The 10,899-nt window shown below is 44.6% G+C and overlaps 2 protein-coding genes across 2 annotated transcripts; one reads left to right on the top strand and one right to left on the bottom strand.

The window, feature by feature from the left end:
* Positions 1–1,738: 1,738 nt before the first annotated feature.
* LOC119654721 (low molecular weight phosphotyrosine protein phosphatase 1-like) lies at positions 1,739–2,776 on the top strand. The gene is made up of 3 exons (XM_038060243.1): positions 1,739–1,973; positions 2,197–2,546; positions 2,605–2,776. The coding sequence occupies exons 1-3, from the start codon at positions 1,934–1,936 to the stop codon at positions 2,695–2,697; spliced, it is 483 nt and encodes a 160-aa protein (XP_037916171.1). The 5' UTR covers positions 1,739–1,933; the 3' UTR covers positions 2,698–2,776.
* Positions 2,777–6,455: 3,679 nt separating this feature from the next.
* LOC119654653 (low molecular weight phosphotyrosine protein phosphatase 1-like) lies at positions 6,456–7,749 on the bottom strand. The gene is made up of 3 exons (XM_038060141.1): positions 7,555–7,749; positions 6,983–7,332; positions 6,456–6,925 (listed from the first exon to the last, which is right to left on the bottom strand). The coding sequence occupies exons 1-3, from the start codon at positions 7,592–7,594 to the stop codon at positions 6,833–6,835; spliced, it is 483 nt and encodes a 160-aa protein (XP_037916069.1). The 5' UTR covers positions 7,595–7,749; the 3' UTR covers positions 6,456–6,832.
* Positions 7,750–10,899: the final 3,150 nt, after the last annotated feature.

Below are 10,899 nucleotides of genomic sequence, written 5' to 3'. Positions count from 1 at the left end.
TGCGTAAGGAACTTGTCCCTCAGATGGAGGACGATCTTTTATGGACCCACTGGAATAGTACGTGGCAGATAGAGGCAGAGAATTAGAATTAGTCGACCGGGGCGACTTAGGTATGGCGCCAGTTTTGTTTGCTGCAGTCGCCGGCGAGGTATAAGCAGAGCCAGTCAGCGGCATCTCAGGAGCTGAGATTACGCTGATGCTCGATGAAGCAGCAGCTTGCGGGGGCAGAATTGTCGGCGATTTTGAAACTGCATGTTGAATCGACGACAAAGTCGCCGTATGTTGATGCAGCAGCTGGATTGCATCCGATAGCTAGGTGAAAATTTAACCCGAATATCTATAAACGCAGAGGGAATACCCAAACATTTGGCGTGGAAGGTCGCACCACAGCACCCAGAGTTCTTTATTAAGGCAGGCCTAGACCGGATACCGGTTGTTGCGCCGTTGATGGTGATGATGATTACAATGCTCATTGATGAATCGGAGTTCGGTGTTCCAATCACTTTTATAAAGTTATCGTTAGAAGATACAATGGACTTGTCAGATTCAGACAGACTACGGACATTAAATGCAATCCCGGAATCACCGCATTGCGAAGGAGCCTGGTGATACAGACTGACTATGAACATGACAAATCGGGGAATTAGGGGGTACTGCCTCTCCTATGTTCTGGAGCTGCCGCCAGCTTGAGGATGGGAAGTCACTGGTGGTAGAGTACTCCCTGTCTGGCCGTTTTTTGATGTACAGCGATGGCCAGGCTCTCGACAGTTCCAACACAGTAGAGCAGGCATTATAGCCTCCAGCTGGTTATCACCTTTTTCGATGCCCGAATGTGGAAATTCCGAATCACTACAGACCTCGCTCACGATGGAGCTGAGAGCGGGACAAGAGGAGGGATGGAGCGAAGGGTTCGGTCTCCGAGAAGTTCCAAACCTTCCCCTCCCTTCCGTCGCTCCTTCCTATCTAGGAACTCCAGTTCTTCAGATGCCTGACGAAGCTGAGCTGCTAAGACGCTGTTGGGGCAGAGCACGCCTAAGCGGAATGCTCATCCCTGCTCGCAGCACCTCGAGCAGCTCGTCGTGAGCGTGGATAGGCGGTCCTCCGGAGTCTCATGAGCAGCCTCTCAATCGGAGGCAAGCTTACCGAACCGCTCTAACAGTTCGTCGCACATTGTAATGTGTAATGTGTAATTGTAACTTCTCGACAAGTCTACAATAAATGCGTTGTAATAGGTCTCTTTTCTGGGAAATGGTGGGCAGCGGGAGAGCATCCGTCTCGGAGCGTTGCGAATGACTTCAATATTTGCGCTTGATTTATATATAGTGTGCGCTCCGATTTAGGTGCATATTATACTTCTTCATTCATTCTAAGACTTTGTCCAGTGATTCGAGCAAATTTTCAAAATGTTTAGCCGAAAACATTAGAACATGGAACAGAAGAAGCTCTGGCCAGTCCCAGAGGATGGTCTCCTTGTCAATTAGTCAGATGAATATTGTATAATCCCTCATTTTATCGAGATACATGCCTTTAGCTAATAGAAAATGTGCTCGATTTTAGTGTATGTAGTTTAGACTTTCGTTATGTGTAATTCTCAGTTTATCATCTGCTTTCATGACGGTCGACTTATCTTAATATTGAGACCCACATTAAAGTTTTTATCGAATAAAATCTCATAAAATATATCCAAACGGTAACACTCATTGCAAAACACTATTCTAGGAACAGATGATTCTCATGACGTGAAGGTAGCGTATCTAGCAAACTTGTGAAACTTGTATTTATTTACAGAAGTGCTTGCAATTGCAACTGTCCACCCCATATCTAGGGTCTTGGTTGAAACAAACTCTAGAATGTTAGTAGACTTGATCAGTGGCGGTTAACTTTCCTGTTATTCTCTGGTGAACTTCCGACACTCCCAATATCCTTCAAGGAAATGGGCGATGGCAAGCGAAGAGTGTTGATGGTGTGTTTAGGTATAGATTGCAGTCCAGTAATTCCCAGGTTAATTCGACTAATTTTCTCAGTTTTCATTTCATCACTCCTCTCCACTGAGTCATGGAACTACTTTCATAACTAGCTGCAGTTCCGAGTGATAATTACTGATCATTTTATCATAATCAAAGTGGTTTCACTGCTTTTATAGAGTTAGCCTACGCAAGCCTCAGTATTGCAAAAACTCCCATATTATAATTGCAGGGAACAGTTGCCGATCACCGATAGCTGAGGCAGTCTTCCAGAATGTGGTGAACAAAGCTGGCGTCTCTTCAGAATGGGAAGTGGATAGTGCTGCGCTTATGGACTGGAATGTTGGCCTTGGTGCTGAACCCAGGAGTCTCAAGACAATGTCTGACCATGGACTAACTTGCACTCACAAAGCGAGGCAAATCACCAAGGAGGACTTTGAGAAGTTTGACTACATTTTCGGGATGGATATGGGGAATGTAAGGGATTTAAATGAACTGAAACCAGCAAATAGCAAAGCCAAGATTCTACTTCTCGGCGACTTCGATCCACAAGGAGAGAAACACATCCGCGACCCTTACTTTGTAATGAACACTTCTGAGTAATTTCTGTTCAAAAATATTTATTTTGGACTAATTTCAGGATTACGGGTCCGAGGGATTTGAGAAGTGCTATCAACAATGCAGTCGTATGTGTCCAGAGTTTTTTAAGAGGGTCACAGAAAATAATATTTGATTTTATTTATCCCTTTTTGGGTATTCTAATAAATTGTTAATCTAAAAGAATAAATTAAGTCAGCGCAAATAATTTCATATCAGCGGTGTTCTCTGTTGCTAGGATAGAATTCCCTCTTGCTTGTGGCAATTACTTCAGTTTGAAACTAGTTACTTGCACCATTACATTTGATATCTTACAACTCCAAGTTTATCAATAGCATTGAACAAGGGTAATTTATTCATTTATTGAATAGCGGAAGCAAATATTCTAATGCGTATAGACTCGCCTGCCAACTTCCCATCGAAGACTAGTTCTTGCATCTGCACCAGCCTTTCTTGTTTCGTCCGCAATCGCAGGTCAATACGAACCAGATCTCTTTTGTGAAATCGGGAATCGTTCATGAATACGGCGCTGAATAATGAAAAGGAACGTTTGGGGAAATTAAATTGGGTGAATTTACCAAAAATAGGACCAGGGTGGTCATGGGGGAATACAAACTCAAGCGTCCGAAGAATTGTTTAAACCTCACCAATAAGTCCCGTAGTATCGTAATAGGAGTATTTACTGGTCATTGCAGCCCAAATCACCACCTGGGAAGTAATATCTGTGAACAATGTCTTCATATTCTGTGGTTAGAGTAATGAAAAGTGTTCTCTCTTGGTGACATGACCCGCGACAGGCTGACAAAAAAAAAATGCATCCAATGTCGTTAAATATAAAATGAACGGATTGAGTAATAATGAACCTCGGAGAAATGTTAGGGCGACGTGACAAGATGGGCCCCCGTCCTGTCGAGAAATGGGCAAGGATTCTCGACGCATGAACGGCGTCAGAACGTAAGTAAATTAGTCCGAGCAAAACAAATACGTGTCTGCACGTTAAATATTGGCACCCTAACTGGAAAGACCGAAGAACTTGCGCTCTGCAAGAAACCCGATAGTCTGGTGCCAAAAGCTGCGATATAGAAGGCAAACGCAGTAAAAATGGCTATAAATTTCTCTATTTTGGTAACTCACACACTTAATACGGTGTTGGTATTGCCATCTCAGAGGGTTTCCGTGATGCCATTAAAGAAATCGAATGACTTGATGATCGGCTGATGAAGCTCATCATTATATCAGCTGGTCGCACTATTCACTTCTTCACCGGGTACCTGATTCCAAGAAAGATGCCTTCTGACAGCTTCTCGATACAAAGACCTGCAACGTTTCTGCTGATGACTATCATCATTGACAGTCTTGTGGGTGAAAAGGAGAACGGTAGCAGATGCCATGGGGGAAAGCGTGTAATCGATTTTGCGGACACCCATGACCTTGTACTTATGAATCGTGGTTCATCAAATGATTTTCTCATCTTCTTACATTTTATAGTGGGAATAATCGACTATCTTCTCATGAGGCGGCGATATTTTAGCACCATCAGTCCGGATAGCTTAGTGGTTAGAGCACAAGGCTATCGTACGGAATGTCGCGGTTCAAAACTCATTGGTGGCAGTTGGATTTGCGTTGTGATTTGACGTAGGATACCAGTCGACTCAGCTGTGAATGAGTACCTGAGTCAAATCAGGGTAATAATCTCGGGCGTGCGCAATGCTGACCACATTGCCTCCCACAGTGTACTGTGGTGTACCGTTACGGTCTTGAATGAAGTGCTCTAACACACTTCAAGGTCCTGATCCAATATGGAATGTTGCGCCAACGATTATTATTATTTTACCACCGTCACTGATTGCAAAACCGTCGCACTCAACATCGGCCGTTGATCTTGTGAATGAAGCCACTAATAAAACAGCGTGAGGACCACACCGTTCCGCCGCGTATTAAATGGTAGCGATATCTTTCGAAGAAATGATCTCACTTACGTGATTACCAACCATCACGAACGTGGAAGAATCGTGGAACCAAATGAAAGACACGATCCACAAAGCGGCCTCTGCTACTCTCGGGGTCACCAAGCCGGGTAAGCGGTACATCAATCGAGATACTTTGCTTTTGAATGACGATGTTGAAATGAAGGTTCGTGAAAAGAAATGCCTCTATCACAAGTTTCTCAACGATAAGACGCCCGCCAAATGGAAAATTTATAAGAATGCCAACCGGGAAGCAGAGAAAGCGATCGCTGACACCCGGGCGCTCCATTACAAAAATCTTTACGATAAACTGGACGCTCGGGATGGCGAGAGAGATCTATATCGACTTGTGAAAATCCGACAAGAACACAGGATATCGAACATTTCTGTTGCGTTAATAACAAGAACAGTGTTTTGCTTACCGACCGTCGAGCCGCGAGGGATAGATGACAAGAATATTTCTAGCAGATTTCAACTGAAGAATTTGTTCATCCTCCACTTCCACAAGCATTGCCGACATTTGGAGCAATTTCACCCGTCAGCGCAACTGAAGTAAAGGAAGCAATAAAAGAAATGAAATCAGGGAAAGCAACGGAACCTGACGACATCGCATCTGAGCTCTGAAAAGAGAAGAGCTGGGACCCAACACCTTGGCTCAGTGAATTCTTTAATCGAATTATTCAGGAAGGTAGAACACCATCTAGGTGACAAGAAACTAGCACAGTTCCAATATGAAGATTTTTGACCGCATTTTGACAACCATATTCGCGAAATCGTTGAAATAATCATGAATCAAGCTGGATTTGTCAAGAACTACGAAACTACTGACGTAATAAACGCTACACACACATGGTTACCCATGGAGAAACACCGTGAGAAGCGTCGCCCTCTTTACATTGCATTTCTGCTTTATGAAATTTGTTTACGCATTAACGCAACCTGGATGAAGTAACGTTCCGCAACTGCCATTCTTTGTGATCGACGTATCAACGAACGTCTGAAATCTAAAATTTATCGCAATGTCGTCCGTCCTGCCGCTCTCTATGGTTCTGAGTGTTGGCCAACTATAAAAGACAATGAACAGCGTCTTGCGGTAATGGAGACGAAGATGTTACGTTGGACTAGTGGCGTCAGACGTTTTGATCACATCCGAAATGAAGATATCCGCGATCGTTATGGGGTTGCACCGATCGTGGAAAAGTTGCGAGAGAGGCGGCTTCGATGGTATGGTCACGCAATTCGTGCTAACGAGAATTCACTTGCCAATATTGGTCTGAACATCGAAGTCGATGGTAAACGACCAAAAGGCAGGCCGAAGCAACAGTAGCTTGATACGCTGGATGGGGATTTAAAAGCCTCGAGATTGTATCCAGATCAGGCATGCGATAGAGCCAAATGGCGAAACCGATCACGACGAGCAGACCCCGCTTGTGAACGGGACAAAGGCTGAAGAAAAAGAAGAAGAATTTGCGACAAAGTGCCAAAAAGTTGGGTCTTGATAGCTCTTTCGTCTTCCAGCAAGATAACGACCCGAAACGTACTACTATGAAAACAAAGGAGTGGCTGTTGTAGAATGCACCCCGGCAACTGAAGCCACCTTAATCCCACCGAGTATTTATGGGATGAAATTAACCGACGAGTAAAGGCAACAGGAGTAACAAATAAATGTACTGAAAACAGCTGCACTTGAAGAATGGTAGAGGATTCCAACAAAAGTTACAGACAATCTGGTTAAATCAATGGAAAAGTGATTATTGGACGTGATTAGGAATAAAGGTGGGACCCTCCCCCAAGCTTCTAACAGGTGTAGTTAATTTATATAACTTTACATATGAACATAAGTTAAAACGGTTTCCAAACTTTTTTTGTATATGTTTTTGCTTCTTACGTTTGTTATTGATTATTGTTGCCATTCTTCATTATCGGATTCTGTTTAAATGAAAGTTTATTGTTTGTTGAGTAACATAAGACTATTTTAATGATTGGAAACCTCCTATTTCAGTTAGGCTGACCATAAAGTGTAAAAGATAGGAAGTGTTTCCAGACTTTTTTTGTCTAGTGCATGTGCTTGGTTTGATTTATCTTTTATAACGTTTCGAAAAATTTAATAATCATTTTCTTAAAAGGCTATACCCGGCGCATAACAGAGGACACTGATGATGTAAAATTGTATACTTTCGAGTTCTACGAGAAATTTGATTCACTTAACATTGATTTACTCTATTTCTTTAGAGCAATAACTTGTGCTCATGCAAATCATCATCTGTAGCGACAATTACAATGTTCAAAAGGGAGTGACTAAAATCAAATATTATTTTCTGTAACCCTCTTAAAAAACTCTGGACACATACGACTGCATTGTTGATAGCACTTCTCAAATCCCTCGTAACCGTGATCCTGAAATTAGTCCAAAGTAAATATTTTCAACAGAAACTACTCAGAAGTGTTCATTACAAAGTAAGGGTCGCGGATGTGTCTCTCTCCTTGTGGATCGAAGTCACCGAGAAGTAGAATCTTGGCCTTGCTATTTGCTGGTTTCAGTTCATTTAAATCCCTTACATTCCCCATATCCATCCCGAAAATGTAGTCAAACTTTTCAAAGTCCTCCTTGGTGATTTGCCTCGCTTTATGAGAGCACTTGAGTCCATGGTCAGACAGTGTCTTGAGACCCCTGGGTTGAGCACCACGGCCAACATTCCAGTCCATAAGCGCAGCACTATCCACTTCCCATTCTGAAGAGACACCGGCTTTGTTCACCACATTCTGGAAGACTGCCTCGGCTATCGGTGATCGGCAAGTGTTTCCTGCAATTATAAGATGGGAGTTTTTAAAATACTGACGCTAACGGAGGCTAACTCTATGAAATAACAGAAACCACTTTGATTATGATGAAACGTTTAGTATTATTACTCGGAACTGCAGCTAGTTATGAAAGTAGTTCCATGACTCAGTGAAGAGGAGTGATGAAATGAAAACTGAGAAAATTAGTCGAATTAACCTGGGAATTCTTGGACTGCACTCTATACCTAAACACACCATCAACACTCTTCGCTTGCCGTCGCCCATTTCCTTGAAGGATATTGGGAATCTCGGAAGTTCACCAGAGAATAACAGGAAACAGCGCCACTGATCAAGTCTGCTAACATTCTAGAGTTTGGTTCAACCAAGACCCTAAACATGGGGTGGGCAGTTGCAAGCACTAATGTAAATAAATACAAGTTTCACAACTTTGCTAGACATGCTAACGTGACGTCATGAGAATCATCTCTTCTTAGAATTGTGTTTTACAATTAGTGTTACCGTTTGGATATATTTTAGAAGATTATTCGTTTGATAAAAACTCGAGCAAGCGCCCCAACATTATAATAACAACTCCGCCGTAGCCGGTCCCAAGCCCGGTTGTCAAAGGAGGAGGGATGGATAGCTTTAGTCTGAATGGCTGTACGCCACCGCAGCGTCTCAGGGGGTAAATAAGGAAAGTGCAGGAACTTTGCAGTCTTGCAGATTACTCACTAAGGAAGCTATCCCCACACCTGGCAGCTAGGGATAAAATGCACCACCAAAAATGAGAAGAAGAAGAAATTTGAGATCCGGTTCGACGTCTAGGCGCCACGACGACCAGGAGCATTGCTTCGCCTGCTGCAGCTGTTTCGTCACAATCTGTGGCGACCATTTCAGCAAGTTCTCATGGGCAGCAGATGAAGTGGACTGAAGAAATGAACCTCTTCATCATCCGCTCCTACTACGAAATAACGGCGGGTACAACATCTTACTGCCCCTTGTTGCACCAGAGATTCGTCGAGCGTTTCCTGCAATTCACGCACGTGACTATGCAGCGGGTCGCAGACCAGTACCGGTTTATTACTCGCAGTCACACAATCCCGGCCATCATCAGGGAGCGTGTTCGACTTGAAGTCATCGGGGAAACTGGTGACCGAGAGTCGATGGGGCAGAGGCGGCAGCATCAACAACATCACGTCGCACTACAGGCAACAGTTTCAGTACTCGTCAAAACATTCTTCCGCTGAGGTTCAGGACGAATTCCAAAGAGCGTGTATAGAATTCTCGGAAATTGGATCCTTTGCATAGACCAGGTATTCGCAGGCTCTATGCATCTCCAGCAACTCCGGGAATTCTATCTCAAATCAATGATGAGATTGCATCTCGACTGGGTGCTGATATGTCGCTATTGCAACTGCAATCAGTTGTGTATTGTGATGCAGTTGCGGCTATCAGATTGCACGGCCAGAAGATTCGCTTTCGTGTCATTGGTTTGAGTGACCGAAGAGATCCACCATGAAAAATTCGTCTGGAACTAAGGCAGGACATCGCTAGACTGATCCAGATAAGCACTGGCAACACCAGCAGACGGGTGAGAAATAAAGTGCAGAGGGTTTACCGGAACTATGCCATCTCCAGTGAGACACCCGTAGTTGAAATTCTGGACACACTAAAGAAGAAACTTTCTGTCGTATGCAGTCGGTTACGACGGTATGGCAAAACTCATTCCAGATGTGTCTGGAGTGCAACATATGCGAGGAACCAGCGGAGCTTTTTCAGATCTCTCAACGAATCTCAACAGAGCGTCCAGATAGTGCAGTTTTCGGCGAAGGAAGCGAAAGAGTATTGTGGTGAACTTTGAGGGTTACCCGTCCAGCATGCTGAGTGGATCAGCGCCGAAGTCACCCGCCATACCAATACGCCTGGCATGAATTTTACAGAAGTTACCGAAAAGGAAGTTCGACGAGCCATAAACAGCTCGAAGAACTGGAGGGGCCCAGGTCTGGATCGGGTGCAGAATTTCCGCTATAAGAAATTTACCAGCGTACACAGTCGGTTGGCACACAGTATAAATGAGGTCATGAGTCGGCCGGAGGAATTTCCACCTTTCCTCACTGCAAGGATTGCCTACCTTATCCCTAAGAAGGACACGGTGCAGGAACCGGAGACACAAGGCCGATTACTTGCTTACAAACCCTCTACAAATTCATTACGTCCATTATTAGTGGAAGGGTCAATGCCCACCTCGAGACCAACATTCTGTCCGAGGAGCAGAAAGGCTGCCGAGTTGGGTCAAGGGGTAGCAAAGAGCAACTCATTATCGACTCGGTAGTTGTAGGACAAGCAACTAGAGGCGAAAGAAACCTTTTTAGTTATTATATCGATTATGCTAAGGCTTTTGATAGCGTCCCGCATACCTGGCTAATCGATGCCCTACATCTGTATCGCATTGATCCGAAACTAATAAACTTTTTGGCGACAGTCATGGAAGGGTGGCATACCACCATATCAGTGCGTACATCTGAGGGTGCTAATACCTCAGAGCCCATCCGTATCCTAAGAAGACCGTGGGATTAAGTCTTCCAGACAGGTGCTCACGTAAAACCCTCAAGGACTTAACTGCCGACCTTACAAAAGTCCCTTGGCAAGCCCCTTACACCTCGTGCCAAAAAAGGCGGTTCCTGGTGCCCGTGCGGAGACTACCGCCCCCCCAGCATTGTGATCAACCCGGATAAGTACCCGATGCGAAATACATCGCGTACGATCCCGAGTTGTTGGTGATTTACAGCAGCGTCCGTCACTTCCCTCACTATCTAGAGGGTTCTAAGTTCTTTGTGTTAACAGACTTTATGCCATTGACATACGCGTTTGCTCAGACAAGGCTTCGACGGGGCAACAGCGACATCCCAACTACATATCTCAGTTTACAACGGACTTTCGTTTCATTCCTGGTTCAAGCAACGAAGTAGCAGATGCACTCTCCCGTATCGAAACCATCTAAATGTTTGCTTTCATCAGCGAAGCTGAGCTGTCCCATGAACAATCCCTGGACACGGAGTTACGGAAGCTGTTATCCAAACGGTGCGGTTCAGACAAGGTGATCGTTTGCGATGTGTCTCCTGAATGTTTGCAGTCCCTCGTCCCCGCATCGTTAAGCAGGAAAATATTCGACAAACGACCGTTCCACGTGCAAAACCATCGCAAAGAAGTTCGTGTGGACTGGAAGGGAATGTCCGCATTCGCTTGTATACCGAAGATCTCTCGCTACCAAACGGAGCTGTTCCTGACGTTTCCGGTACCCGATGAGTGTTTTCAACACGTCCATCTAGACATCATAAGTCCCTCGACTGTTTCCCAAGGTTTCAGGTATTGCTTGACTGACTGATCAACCGGTTCTCCAGGTGGCATGAGGCGATTCCAATGGTTGACCAGACTGCAGACTCCGTGGCAAAGGCCTTCTACAACAACTGGGTTGCTCGCTACGGAACGCCTCGTATGATTACAGCGGATCCGGGTAGTCAATTCGAGTCGGCCTTGTTTAAGTCACTAGCTAACTTCATTGAATGCTCTAGGACCAGGACGGCGCCTTA

Source organism: Hermetia illucens, chromosome 4 (genome assembly GCF_905115235.1).
Source record: "Hermetia illucens chromosome 4, iHerIll2.2.curated.20191125, whole genome shotgun sequence".
NCBI classification, from domain to species: domain Eukaryota; kingdom Metazoa; phylum Arthropoda; class Insecta; order Diptera; family Stratiomyidae; genus Hermetia; species Hermetia illucens.
The sequence above is the reverse complement of the archived record's forward strand: the minus strand, read 5'-3'. Positions and strand labels throughout refer to the sequence as shown.

What these genes read in the sequence shown, in the direction of transcription:
- LOC119654721 (XM_038060243.1), top strand. Translation starts at nt 1,934, where the DNA reads ATGGGCGATGGCAAGCGAAGAGTGTTGATGGTGTGTTTAG. An exon ending in AGTGTTGATGGTGTGTTTAG is followed by an intron (nt 1,974 to 2,196) that starts GTATAGATTGCA and finishes TTATAATTGCAG; the next exon opens with GGAACAGTTGCCGATCACCG. An exon ending in ACATCCGCGACCCTTACTTT is followed by an intron (nt 2,547 to 2,604) that starts GTAATGAACACT and finishes GACTAATTTCAG; the next exon opens with GATTACGGGTCCGAGGGATT.
- LOC119654653 (XM_038060141.1), bottom strand. Translation starts at nt 7,594, where the DNA reads ATGGGCGACGGCAAGCGAAGAGTGTTGATGGTGTGTTTAG. An exon ending in AGTGTTGATGGTGTGTTTAG is followed by an intron (nt 7,333 to 7,554) that starts GTATAGAGTGCA and finishes TTATAATTGCAG; the next exon opens with GAAACACTTGCCGATCACCG. An exon ending in ACATCCGCGACCCTTACTTT is followed by an intron (nt 6,926 to 6,982) that starts GTAATGAACACT and finishes GACTAATTTCAG; the next exon opens with GATCACGGTTACGAGGGATT.